This window comes from Acromyrmex echinatior, chromosome 3 (genome assembly GCF_024713525.1).
Source record: "Acromyrmex echinatior isolate Ae372 chromosome 3, ASM2471352v2, whole genome shotgun sequence".
NCBI classification, from domain to species: domain Eukaryota; kingdom Metazoa; phylum Arthropoda; class Insecta; order Hymenoptera; family Formicidae; genus Acromyrmex; species Acromyrmex echinatior.
Genome location: NC_141854.1, coordinates 16,354,293 through 16,367,741, shown reverse-complemented (window position 1 = coordinate 16,367,741; position 13,449 = coordinate 16,354,293). Strand labels below are relative to the sequence as shown.

General features: G+C 34.4%; 2 protein-coding genes across 4 annotated transcripts; both read left to right on the top strand.

The window, feature by feature from the left end:
- The first annotated feature begins 557 nt into the window (after window positions 1–557).
- Window positions 558–4,263, top strand: LOC105151116 (protein regulator of cytokinesis 1). The gene is made up of 2 exons (XM_011064655.2): window positions 558–710; window positions 789–4,263. Exon 2 carries the CDS (start codon window positions 809–811, stop codon window positions 2,738–2,740), a length of 1,932 nt encoding a protein of 643 aa, XP_011062957.1. The 5' UTR covers window positions 558–710; window positions 789–808; the 3' UTR covers window positions 2,741–4,263.
- A 1,236-nt stretch (window positions 4,264–5,499) lies between these two features.
- On the top strand, window positions 5,500–13,408 carry mle (dosage compensation regulator mle). 3 transcript variants are annotated; one of them, XM_087404381.1, is made up of 11 exons: window positions 5,500–5,640; window positions 5,733–5,918; window positions 5,992–6,484; window positions 7,229–7,275; window positions 7,364–7,599; window positions 7,727–9,395; window positions 9,468–9,835; window positions 9,911–10,180; window positions 10,314–10,559; window positions 11,126–11,447; window positions 13,001–13,408. In XM_087404381.1, exons 2-11 carry the CDS (start codon window positions 5,840–5,842, stop codon window positions 13,036–13,038), a joined length of 3,768 nt encoding a protein of 1,255 aa, XP_087260507.1. In that variant the 5' UTR covers window positions 5,500–5,640; window positions 5,733–5,839; the 3' UTR covers window positions 13,039–13,408. The 3 variants fall into 3 exon arrangements, with proteins under 3 accessions (XP_087260507.1, XP_087260508.1, XP_087260509.1); XM_087404382.1 differs by lacking the exon at window positions 5,500–5,640 and having other exon boundaries at window positions 5,647–5,918; window positions 11,126–13,408; XM_087404383.1 differs by lacking the exons at window positions 5,500–5,640; window positions 5,733–5,918; window positions 5,992–6,484 and adding an exon at window positions 6,516–6,809.
- Window positions 13,409–13,449: the final 41 nt, after the last annotated feature.

Here is a 13,449-nt window from a genome sequence, read left to right as displayed (position 1 = left end):
CAAGCGAAATGTACCGCCTACTATTACTGCGAATTCTGATTGGCTTCCGTTTTTCTGCTTTCCACTATAAATAATAAATAAATTGTTTTACTTCAATTTGTTGCACCGCAAGCGCCATTTCTGAGAGTGAAGAATTTGTACAATATTTTATTGCTGCATTCCGACTCGATGCAATAAGTTGAAGTGAAAGAAACGTATATTTGGTTCACTTTAACTTATTGCACTATGTATACCAGTTCAGAAAGTGCAACAATAAAAAAAAACAGACCTCAGGAATAAAAAAAACAGATCTAACAAGAAATCTGTTCTTTTTAACTAAAGTTCTTGCATAGTTCATTTTTCCTTTTCTCTTCACATTGGAGACAAAAAGAAACAAGATAAATCGTGCAAGAAGTTCGGCTAAAAAGAACAGCCAATTGTAAAGTTGCTTTTCTACTGAACGCAGCCAAATTCTACTGAATATCATACGCAGTGTGAATTCAGCATAATCGACTCCCTGTTCTTTTCAACGTATGTACAACTTTTTATGAATTTCGGAACGCTTCGGTGCTGCGATAGCAACGCCATCGAGCAAACTCAACAAAACACGCATACAGACCGTTTAAATTCAAAAAGCTAACGGCATGCGTTTACTGTGGCGTCGTTTCCTGAGAAAAGTGACGCGTGTGAATTTCTTTCGTGCAATAGGTTGACATTTTCTAGAGATTGAGGTATGTATGCGACGATGCACAATTTATAACAACCGTATTGAGCCGTACTCTTAACTTGGATATTATTCTTTCTCGAAGAAAATAAAGAGGTAGGAATTATGGCCGATCAACCGGAGTGGAAGCCTGTTGTGCAAAAAATAGTCAAGGAACTCGAACAGGCATTCGACGTGCTGCAGAAAACCTGGGAAGGCATTGGATGTACCAGGGATATGCGATCGACATACTATGACCAAGCGCATAGTCACGTAAAGGAATTGTTAAACGACATGGTTGCTGAGGCACAGTCAAAGCAGCAGCTGTTGTTTGCTAACATACAGGATCTCTTTAAACAAACAACGTCATTGTATGCAGAATTGCAAATGGAGGTGATACCTAAAACGTATGATCATGTCCCTTTGTGCAAAGTCGAACAAATTCTTCAAACAGATTTACAAAATTTAGAGTGCATAAAGAAAGAACGTATTGTAATCCTCAAGGAATTATTGTCGAAGGAACAAGAAATTTGTAAGAAGCTCGGCTGCAAAGCGTTAAACATAGTCGAGGATGTTGTACCTACAGAACAAGATCTTGAGAGTTTTAAACTTTATCTACAAAAGCAAGAGATTGAAAAGACACATTTGGAGAATGTTTTTACAGATATACGTCGTTCCATAATCAAAATGATGAATGATTTGGAAATATCTCCATCTTCGCCATTTATAGAGTTAATCTGCAACAATCCTGAAGAGTTTGTGCTGAATACGAACAATATGACAAAACTGAAAGAGTACAAGGATGAATTGAGTATGCAGATAGAAGATACAAAGTGCTGCGTCGAAAAAATGAAGGAAGATTTATTGGCATTATGGAAATATCTCGACGAACCTGATGATGTTTGTCAATCATTTCTTGAAAGACATCCTGGATACAACACTAATACTGTAACTGGTCTTGCAGCAGAAATAAAGCGATGTAAGGAAAAAAGAAAAGAGAACATCCTCAAGTATGTCACACAGATTAGATATGAACTACTGAATTTATGGGACTTGTGCAAATATTGTGAAGCAGAAAGAAACACATTTGCACCATTTTTTTCTAACACATTCACAGAGGATTTGTTGTCATTGCACGAGTTAGAAGTGGAGAGACTGCGCAAATTTTATAACGATAATCGAACGATATTTGAGCTTCTAGAACAACGCGAAAATTTGATAACGAAAGTTAAGGATTTGCTTCAGCGAGCAAACAATCCCGATCGCTATCACAATCGCGGGGGCCAATTGTTGATGGAAGAAAAAGAACGCAATGCTATACAAAGGAAGTTACCCAAAATAGAAGCAGAACTGAGGAAATTGATTAAGGATTACGAAACTAATCATAATCAGATGTTTACTATTTATGGCACATCGTTGGAAAATGTTTTAGCAGAGAGTTGGGAAAGTGTCACTCTCGAGAGGGAGTCGAAAAAGAAAGCAAGAAAAGAAGCAAAAGATAAATCAATCAAGAAATCGCCTTTAAATAGTTCTAAGCGAACGCCAGGTATGTTGAGCGTTCACAGAGGGCCAGTACTAGGGTTATCGAAACGCAAACTGTTCAGCCCATCTCCCAATTCGTCGTTAAAACGCAGAAATAAAAACGGCGACAAGAATAAGCCTACTATCACTGTATCCAAGATCAGAAGGAGCGGAAGACTTCCAAAGATTGGTCAAAAATCAGGCAGATCTTCCAAAGGCGGACAGAAAAGAAAGGAATCGCAGTCACCTGTTAATAGTGTCACAGATACGACATATAATCAGTTTCAGGGCCATATGACGGACAGAGAGGAATTACACAGCTCAATGTTGCCAGAACAGATACTAAGGAGTGCTAATAGACTCAATATCAACAAGACACCAGTACGAACGCCTATGAAACCATTGAGGAAACATCTTTCTGCCACAACAACACCATCTTTCACTCCTCTCTCTGCACGCAAAACACCACACAGCCCCAGAGTCATTAACACCCCGAAACTAGCGACGGCCCCGAGTAACTTGCCTTTCATCTTTTAAACGAGATCGAAATAATATATTTTTTTTATATTATGACATAATAAAGCAAAACTGCATTGTTTAATGGTCTATAATGAGCGATAAGTAATAATTAATATACATTCAGTTTATTATCATAACCATACAATAATAAAATTGTGATTTCGTTGAGGATGAATACGTTCGGAAGTTTGTAATGTTAACTTAATATGAATTATATATAATACATAAAACTAGTTAAAAATTTGTGCACATTTATTGAACTGTTATTTTCAAAGCCTTTAACTTGGAATATTTTAATTTTCAATTTTCAGAGTCCTTTAATAATTATATACAATTAAATAATAAAAAATGTATTGACTTAGGGGGCTCTATTCTGTAATTCTTAATGACTGCAACAATATCGTTATAGTGTCATTGCGCAGATTTTGTATACAGTAAAAAAGCTGCGCAACGACAATTTAACGATTGTTAAAGCCATTAGGAGTTACAGAATAGGCTCTTTAATCTTCCTCACTTTGTAATATTTATATCAATTTGTTCACATAAACAAGTCATGAAAATTAATACAATTTGTGAACAATTTTTTAATGTATGATTTATTCCTAAAATGCGGTCATTTTTCTTACCAAGGTCATGTTAGCATTGACAGATAGTACTTGTAAAAAAATAGAATATTCACTCGATCAGCATCAAACTGTCACTGCTATAAAATTTTATAATCAATTCTTCGTTGGTGAGTTTTACTCGTTAAGTAAAAAATTAAATAAGTAAGTTAAAAAGTCTATCTATTGTTGTATGATTATGACAATAAATTGAATGTATATTAATCATTACTTGTTATTGCTCATTATAGGCTATTAAATAATATAATTTTGCTTTGTAGGCATCTCGAGAGTCTGTTTACTTTGTAGATTAATGACATAGTAAACTTTATCGCTTGCGAGAATGACTTGACAAATTTTACGAAATTCTTTTTTCCAATCGTGCGAAAGATTCGAATCTCAAATTTTATCATATGTAAAATACGGTACAAATAGGAATTGATATATATTACTGCTTGGTGATATTGGAATGCAAAAATCTATTAAATTGCTTCCAACATAGTTGAAAGTACAATCAAGATTAGAAATTAATAACGTACTCGTTAAAAGGAAAAAAAAAACATTACTTATAATAGCTTTCCTTTCACCGAACAGAAGTGTAGTTCGATGCAATTTTTATTCGCAGCTGTAGTTAAGTATTAAGTAGATTATAGGTTTTACTATTGTCGCACATATCTACGTTTTATTAATAAGTTAGTGTTGTACAAACATTTTTTCATAAATTTTTAAATACTCGTAAGTGCGAATAATATTTTTGTGACATACGGAAAAGACTTGATAAGATCTTTGCACATTTCTAACGTAAATACTTTTATGATGTACGTAAATTTAATTTCTAATATAACTATTTCGAAATGTATTAAATAATTATATTTTTAAGAGGATTATTTTAAAAATATATTTTATTAAACTATAAAAAAATTTCGTCTCTTAACAAAACTTGTGTTATTACTTGCTGCAGTAACATTAGAATGAACAGTTAATTAAAATTAATTATAGTGAATAAGTATTTAATAATTTTTAAACAAAAAATTTTGAATTGTTAAATTAATATGTATTTTTTCAAAATGTACAATCAAATGAAAAAAAGTACAATAAAAATACGTAAAAATTAATTAAAACTGTTGCATTCAAGTATGATATTTGATTAAAACAGTAAAATTTATATTTCCATAAACATTAACTATTTAAAATATATAAGATTAGAGATTAGATTAGATTAGATTTATCATGTTTTTATATGACGTTGACAAATTGAATTGAAAGATGTCTGTGGCGCACTCTAGGATTATTCATGGGGACTGGTTGGATTGATTGGAATTCATTCGAAAGGCGGGGTTGAAAGTACAATATAAAAAGTGTAAAAGGATTTGAGTGTATGGGCTCTTGTTTAAGAGATATTTGCGTGTGAAATTAGACAAATAGCCTGCTGCGCGGTAAGTACTGTGACTAAGTAAAGGTAAATCAAGAAGCGCGAGGAGCCTTAGGCCGGATTCATACCTTGACGGAAAGCGGAAAAGCGAAAGCCAATCAGAACTCGCGAAAAGACAGAAGCAGACAAGCGAAATGTACCTACTACTATTCGCTACTATTGGCTGCTAAGCATCTAAAGATAAATTTAAGAAAGCCTTAAGTACAAGACTATGAATACAGGCATAAGAGTAAATTTTTAGATTTGAGTTGCTCAAACCGCCTGTTACAGCGACAAAAATGATCACGTCAAAATTGACGAATGATAGTCGTCAATTTCCTTAAATTTATCTTTAGATGCTCAGCAGCCAATGAAATAATTCGTACAGTATCTGAAGATAAATTTAAGGAAATCTTAAATATAAAGGCCATTGGTCATATCGTAGACGTCACAAGCTTGTTGCTTCAGCCAATCTGATGCTTCAATTTTAAAGTCGCATGATACTTTCGACGCTACGATACGATCAATGAAGAATGGCTTTAAGGCCTGACTACGAATATTAGTTTCTTACGACATTGACCTAGTTTCCGCCGAGAATTTAATCCGGATCAGAATATAAGAACCAATCAACTACAGTCGAGCATTCCCCTGTCATTCGACTGTAACAGGGGAATACTCAACTGGAATTGGTTGGTTCTTACATTCTAATCCGGATTAAATCCTCAGTGGAAACTAGGCCAATATTATTTCTTCTATCATGGGTATAGGGCACATTCCAATTTGTATTTTACAATATATTTCGTATCATTTCCTAGATATATTTCACGTTCTAAATGCTTTGGTATACTTTGATTGGTCAATTCATATAATCCTTTCTGCTGATTGGTCAACGAAGTATTTGCAACGTAAGTGAATCGCCTCTTACGTTAAGTTAGGTTAAATTAACTTTCTCGACATTTTGCTGGTTTCGTGTCTAGTTTTATCATCGCTCTTTTAGAAATATAAGCGAAAAATACGAGACGGTTACTTTATTAACATTTACTATTTCTTCATATACAACAAAAGAACGTTAACATCTAAGAATAGTAACGAAAGGTTCGAAAAATGGGCGATATAAAATCCTTCTTCCACCAATGGTGTGCGAAGAACGGCAAAGAACCGCAATTTGATGTTAGACCAACAGGTAAATATATCTGTCGATTTTATTCCGTTCAAATTAATCGAAATGGATTGTATGGATTATTTATGTTTCGCAGGACCGAAGCACAGACAACGTTTCCTCTGCGAATTACGAATACCTGGCTTCGACTATGTTGGCGCAGGAAATTCGACTAACAAGAAGGACGCGCAAGGAAATGCTGCGAGAGATTATGTCAACTATTTAGTACGTACGAATCGCGTGAATCCAAACGATGTACCGAAAGATGCTGGAATACCGACGATGACACCAGATGCTATTAAAATCGAAGTTTCAACACCAATAAAATCAGTGTTTCAAGGAGGCATGGGACCAAATGACATTGGTCAAGCATATAGACCGTACAATGAACGTGGCCAGAGTAATCATACATACATGTATAGGCTGGCTGATCAAAAGAAAGTGGAAGATGCTGAGGATGTTGACGTAAACTCTGGGATACACGGGAACTGGACGATAGAAAATGCCAAGTCCAAGCTACATCAGTTTATGCAAACTAACAAAATTAATGCAGATTACAAATATACTCCGGTCGGTCCGGATCATACGAGGTATGGAGTCTTGCAAATGGACTTTTTCTAGAACATTGGAATGGCATTGCAATGCAGTGCATAGTTCAATTTATATGTTTTATTATTATGAACAATTGCTTGCTGATTGTTGTACCATTTGAGATTTAACAAGGCCATTTTGGAGTATATTGCTCACTTATATCTAAAGCTGGTGCAAAAGAGTCGACGATGACTCTCTTCTGCACAAATGATAAATGCGTTAAACCAAAACTTTTATTAAAATGATTTAATAATGGTTTTGGTGCAACATAAAGAAACTTTCTTCAATGTACTCCAATGTGGTCATCTGTGACATCTTCAAATGGTGAGTCATTATTCATTGTAATTAATTGAGGGAATAAGTGAAACAAAAAGTTTACCTTTGATATAGATGTTTATCACAAGAAATGTAATTATTTTGTATGCCATTATTTTGACAAATTTTATAAGAAATTATAACAATATAACAGTAAAGTAATTATTACTTATATTGATATTATATTTACTTATTTTTCAATAAGTAAAATTAATATACAAAAATTATTTTTTAGTTTAAATTTATTTTTTATATTAATAATTTTTTCAATATACAGTAAATATCTTATTCAGTTATTTAAAATATTTTTGTATATTCAAATTGTGTTAATTATGTATGTTTCTTTCACATTGTTCCCTTAATTATTAATTATATTAATAATGTATAATACATTTTATATTATCTATAACAGACATTATTTTTCACAGGAGTTTTATGGCAGAAATGTCACTTTATATTAAACAACTTGGACGAAGTATGTTAATTTTTATTATATTTATTTAAATACATTTAACTGTATTACGTAAGAATGTGATAATTCTCTTAATATTTTAATATTTCAGCTATAACTGGCCGCGAAACTGGATCAAACAAACAAACAGCTTCAAAAAGCTGTGCTTTATCTATTGTTCGCCAACTATATCATCTAGGTGTAATTGAAGCATTTAGTGGTACATTAAAAAAGAATAAGGATACTGAACAGATGAGACCTTATCCCGTCAAAATTTCACCGGAACTGGAGAGTCAGATTCATGACGTTTTAATAAGTTTAGATATAAGACCAATTGATATTAAACAGGTATTAATAATTTTAATTATCCTTATTTTATATATATATATATATATATATATATATATATATATCTGTAGATGTATCAAAATATCTAATTAGATTTATAATAAAAAATGAAATGTTCAAAATATAGTCAATTACAACAGAAGATAATAATAAAACTGCACCAAAAGACGACAAAGATACATTAACTGCTGGCGTATCTTTGCTAACGAATCAAGTTTTGGACGACTTCATATCTTCCGTACCGCAACCTGCCGGTGTCGTAAGCTGGTCACCACCTCAGCCAAATTGGAATCCGTGGACTGGATGTAATATAGATGAGGGACCATTGGCAACAACATCTCTGGATCAGTTGTCAGAAGATTTAATGAACGAACAGCGAGAAAAGCTGCAGCAGGACTCTAATTTGCAGGCAAGCATCAAAGAAAGATCAAGTCTCCCCGTTTTCAACAAAAAAAGCGAGATCATGAATGCAATTAATGAAAATCCAATCATTATCATACGTGGAAATACGGGATGTGGTAAGACTACACAGGTTTGCCAGTTCATTCTGGACGATTATATCGCATCCGGCCAAGGTGCATATTGCAGTATAGTTGTCACTCAACCCAGAAGAATCTCCGCCGTTTCTGTGGCTGACCGAGTCGCCGCCGAGAGATGCGAGGCTTTGGGACAGTCGATTGGATATTCCGTGAGGTTTGAGTCGTACTTACCGAGACCCTATGCCAGTATAATGTTTTGCACTATTGGTGTACTCTTGAGAAAGCTGGAGGGTGGCCTTAGAGGCGTATCGCACGTTATAGTTGATGAAATTCATGAGCGAGATGTCAATTCAGATTTTATTATGGTGGTGCTCAGAGATATGATACATCTCTATCCTGATCTCAGAATCATTCTCATGTCTGCTACAATTGATACAACATTGTTCAGCGAGTATTTCAACAAATGTCCTGTGGTGGAGATTCCTGGCAGAGCGTATCCCGTTCAGCAATATTTCTTGGAGGACTGTATACAGCTGACGAATTTTTTTCCACCTACAAGTTCCGGAAAACGTAAATCTAAGGAAGCAGACGATTTGCCAATACCAGACGCAGAACCAGAAGAAAATCTGAATAAAGTCATCGGCAATAATTATTCTATCGAAACAAAGAACGCTATGGGACAGCTGACAGAGAAAGAGATAAGCTTTGAGTTAATAGAGGCGCTTCTTATGTATATTAAAAGACAGGATATTCCAGGTGCTGTGCTGATTTTCCTTCCTGGATGGAATTTGATATTCGCATTGATGAAACACCTTCAGCAACATTCTCTTTTTGGCGGATCGTCTTATCTCATTATCCCACTACATTCGCAATTACCGAGAGAAGATCAGCGTAAAGTTTTTGATCCTGTCCCGTCATTTGTAACGAAGATTATTTTATCCACAAATATTGCAGAAACTTCAATCACGATCAACGATGTCGTCTACGTTATAGATTCTTGTAAGGCCAAAATGAAGTTATTTACTTCGCACAATAATATGACTAATTACGCAACTGTTTGGGCCAGTAAAACGAATCTCGAACAACGCAAAGGTAGAGCAGGTCGCGTTAGGCCTGGCTTCTGTTTCCATCTATGCTCAAAAGCCCGATTCAATAAGATGGATGAACACATGACGCCAGAAATGTTCAGGACGCCTCTGCACGAATTGGCGTTGAGTATCAAGCTATTAAGATTAGGCAATATCGGTCAATTCTTATCAAAGGCAATTGAGCCGCCTCCTATTGATGCTGTGATTGAAGCGGAAGTTGTATTAAGAGGTACATATCTTTTATCATTTTCTTTTCCTGTAATTAATTAATTTCTAAGACTTTGTATTTCTATGCACGCAGAAATGAAATGCTTGGATAAAAACGATGAATTAACGCCTCTTGGCAAGATTTTGGCGCGTTTACCTATAGAACCGCGGTTGGGAAAAATGATGATCCTAGGATGTATGTTTCGTGTGGGCGACGCGCTCTCGACGATGGCCGCAAATAGTACCACTTTCCCCGAGGTATACAACATGGGTCCGGATGTGAAAAGATTGACTGCTCAACAAAAGTGGTTTGCCGGTGCTAGATTCAGTGACCATGTCGCAATGTTTCATGCTTTTCAAGCATGGGAAGAAGCGAGAACAGGTGGTGAATGGGCAGAACAAACGTTCTGTGATTCAAAGAGCCTGAGTCTACCAACTTTACGAATTACCTGGGAAGCTAAGGTCGGTAGAATTGCGATGTGGCTAGCATAAATCCTTATATACTCGTGATAATGACTTATTATTCCATATGTATAGAATCAACTACAAGCGCTATTGCAAAGCGCTGGTTTTCCCGAGGAGACTCTGTGCCCCATGCCACTAAATTATCAAGCAGGTGCGGATCCGCGTCTCGACACCATTACTGCACTGTTGTGCATGGGTCTGTACCCCAATGTGTGCTATCATAAGGAGAAGCGGAAAGTTCTCACCACAGAATCGAAGGCTGCGCTGATTCATAAGACATCGGTGAATTGCAGTAACTTCGAACAAAACTTTCCATTCCCGTTCTTCGTGTTTGGTGAAAAGGTATTTAGACAGCACAATATTCAGAATGAGATATAAGATATTTTATGTTTTAATTTTGGATATGTGTGCTGTATGGATAATATGAACATTTCTCTCTCTCTCTCTCACGATAATTCTTCTCTTGTTTCATTAGATTCGCACGAGAGCTGTATCTTGCAAGCAAATGACTATGGTGTCGCCTATACATCTATTACTGTTTGGGTCACGTAAAGTAGAATACGTGGATGGCGTGATTAAACTGGACAACTGGATCAACTTGGATATGGATCCGCAACATGCAGCAGCTATCGTTGCTCTGAGACCAGCTTTAGAAAGTCTTGTAGTTAGGGCATCCAAGGATCCAGAAACAATTCTAGAGTTGAGTCCGACTGAAGAAAAGGTATAAATCAAACTTGAAATTTTAAGATGTATTTACATCAAGACACATTATCGTAAAAGATTTGTCATTTTTCTATTAAATTTTGTATTGAAACTTCTGGCTAGTACTAAGATTATAATGTCAGAAATGAAAAAATAAACATTCTTGCAAGAAATATATTAAAATAGAAATATTTTATAGACTAGAAGTCTTCAATAAGATCCAGAGTTCTTAAAAGATTTGAAAAATTTTTGAATAAGCAAAAAATATTTTTAGTTACAATAAAATATATTGAAACCATTAATGACAATTTTGCTTTAATTTTACTGCTATTTTTATATAGAATTTTATTTTACAAATATGACATCTTTTGTGCATTAACTTAATATCTTTTTTATTATACTTAGAAAAAATAGTTCTCTTTCTCTCTCTCTTTTTATCAATTTTTTTTTATATTTGGTAAACAATATCTTGGACTACGTTTCAAAAACATAATATATTATATATTATATTATCAAGTAAAATTTTCTTTGGAGAAGACATTTTGGAATGTAGCTTCGATAACACTATAAATTTTTTTTTTTCAGATATTGAGCGTGATTAAGGCATTATGCAGCATGAATGCTTGTCGTCACGAGTTGGAGCCGATAACCGGTGGTGGTTTTCAATCAGCGCGACCTCCCAGGGGACATGTAACCGGCTTTCGCGGTAACTTTAACACACCTCCAAAAATGATGCGGGGAGGTGGAGGTTACCGCGGTCCAATCTCGAATAACGAGTCTTACGGTGGGAATAGTGGCGGCTTTAATGATAATCGCAGCGGTGGTTACAACAGAGGAAGTTACAACAGGGGATATACCATGGGCAATCCACGCGGTCGAGGTGGAAACTGGAATAATAGTGGCAATCGTGGACGTTATTTTAATTAATATTTTGTTTACTAACTGTAATTACAGTGTTGCTGTTACACTTTAGAATGCAATTCAAGATTTATAATTCTAGACATTGATTTGAAGTGTCTTAATGTATTGCCTTCCTTTTTTTACTTTGATTGATAAAGGTGATACACTTCAAGTTACTGTCCAGAATTAGAAATCAGCACTATATTAGACTGAATTAATTGCATGGATGGTTCAATTTTTGTCTGGAATTTTTTATTTCTCTAAGAAATGTAGTGCCGAATTACCGTCTCTCTCATAACAATAAGGAAATTCCCTCTGATATAGAATGGAAACGAGACATGATTATACAATAATAGCGGCAATATGGAATGTGTTGGCTCGAGCTATGCTATCATAAAAGTTTGACTGAAAAAGGGATTAAGTTTTCAAAAATTTTACAATGTTTGCAAGCTTAATATATTTTTACTAAACACTTAAATGTATGTGATATGCAGAAGTCAGGAATGGCCAAGAGGAAGTCGGTGATCTTTATCGAACGATAGTTTCAAGGATCAGCTTAAAGATATCTATCTTGTAGGCATAGCATTTTTGTCAAAATGAAAAGTACCGTCATGTGAAGGGAAAGTACTTGAAAAAAGAAATCTAAATTGAACAATACAATTTCGTCGTTATTACCATAATTCTGGACGGAAGTTGAGTTGCTCATGTATATATGTAGGTTTAAGTTAGGTTGAATATATTGATATTATATTATTATATAATAGTGTATACTAAAAATGCATCCGGATTATTGAACCGAACTTAAAGACGAGCTGCGAGTTAAAGTTATGAGCGTCAACAAACATTTCTGTGATCCATACTGTAATTTTAATTTTTTTTTTTTTTCAATTGTTGGCGCCTATTTTTCAAGCAAGTCTTGTGAAGATTAAGACAGTCAGATCATGTTTTGTGGGATGTATGGAAACGTGATGTTTCTTTACCCAAAATTTACTCTTAGTAAGCACTTGTATCCTCGTTTATGCGAGAAATTTTGACTTTGGAAGCATCGCACTGAAGGAAATAAGATTGAGTTAATCGAGAAACATCTAATCCTCGAAGAGACTATCACAGGATCTTGATCCAAATTTATTATGGAGTTGTGACGCTTTATGTTGGATCGGAAGTCCAAACAAGGGAATCTCGAGAAGAAGAAAAAATAAACACTTATGTAGACTTCTGTGCTAGGGCAGGCGTGGAGTAAACTCTTCTCACCCTACTCAAAAGCTACTCTACCTGAAATCAGCAGTGTAACAATGATGTCAATTGTGGATGCTTTCACTTAATAATACAAATATTTTTCTATCTTTCTTGGTCATTCAAACATTCTGTGTTTCACGTGGCTTTATGTTCACAATGCTAAAAATTAGAATATCTCATCAATTAGAAATCTCAGATAGAGAGAAAGAATTTACTTTAAAGAAATAAATTATTACTTTAGAGAATTAAATTATTTAAATTCCATTAGAACAATTTAGTCATGTGATTATTGCAATTGATAATTTTTTTTATCTGAAATTTCAGATCAATTTCTAGCATTATGGCTTCAAGTATACATGTGATACCCAAGAATTGGCTCGAAGCTGCTCGTCTCTAGATTTGATTCGAGGTTTGGTTTAATAAGCTGGATGCATCTTAATATTATACTATACTAGTATACTGTATACTGCTATAATAATATATTATACTATTATATAATAGTATAATGCGATGACATTGTATCGAACATGTAATACAGTATAGATTCACAGTAATATAATTTGTTTACATGTAATACTTGGTTTTTTCTTTAAACTTGTATCACATGATATGATATTCTCATAATATGAAAACATCTTTATCTTTTCATATTTTCTGTTATAGAGGAAGAAGATCTTTAAATTATTATTGTATATGATATGATGATCAATAAATTGATATGAGCTCATCGAACTCTCTTGTCTAGAATGCTTTCAAGTAGTATTGGATCAATA

Bases quoted from the DNA above. Each gene is read 5' to 3' on its own strand.
- mle (XM_087404381.1), top strand. From the start codon at position 5,840: ATGGGCGATATAAAATCCTTCTTCCACCAATGGTGTGCGAAGAACGGC. The intron at 6,485-7,228 runs GTATGGAGTCTT...TATTTTTCACAG, and splicing joins GTCGGTCCGGATCATACGAG to GAGTTTTATGGCAGAAATGT. The intron at 11,448-13,000 runs GTGGACGTTATT...CTGAAATTTCAG, and splicing joins CTGGAATAATAGTGGCAATC to ATCAATTTCTAGCATTATGG.
- LOC105151116 (XM_011064655.2), top strand. From the start codon at position 809: ATGGCCGATCAACCGGAGTGGAAGCCTGTTGTGCAAAAAATAGTCAAG.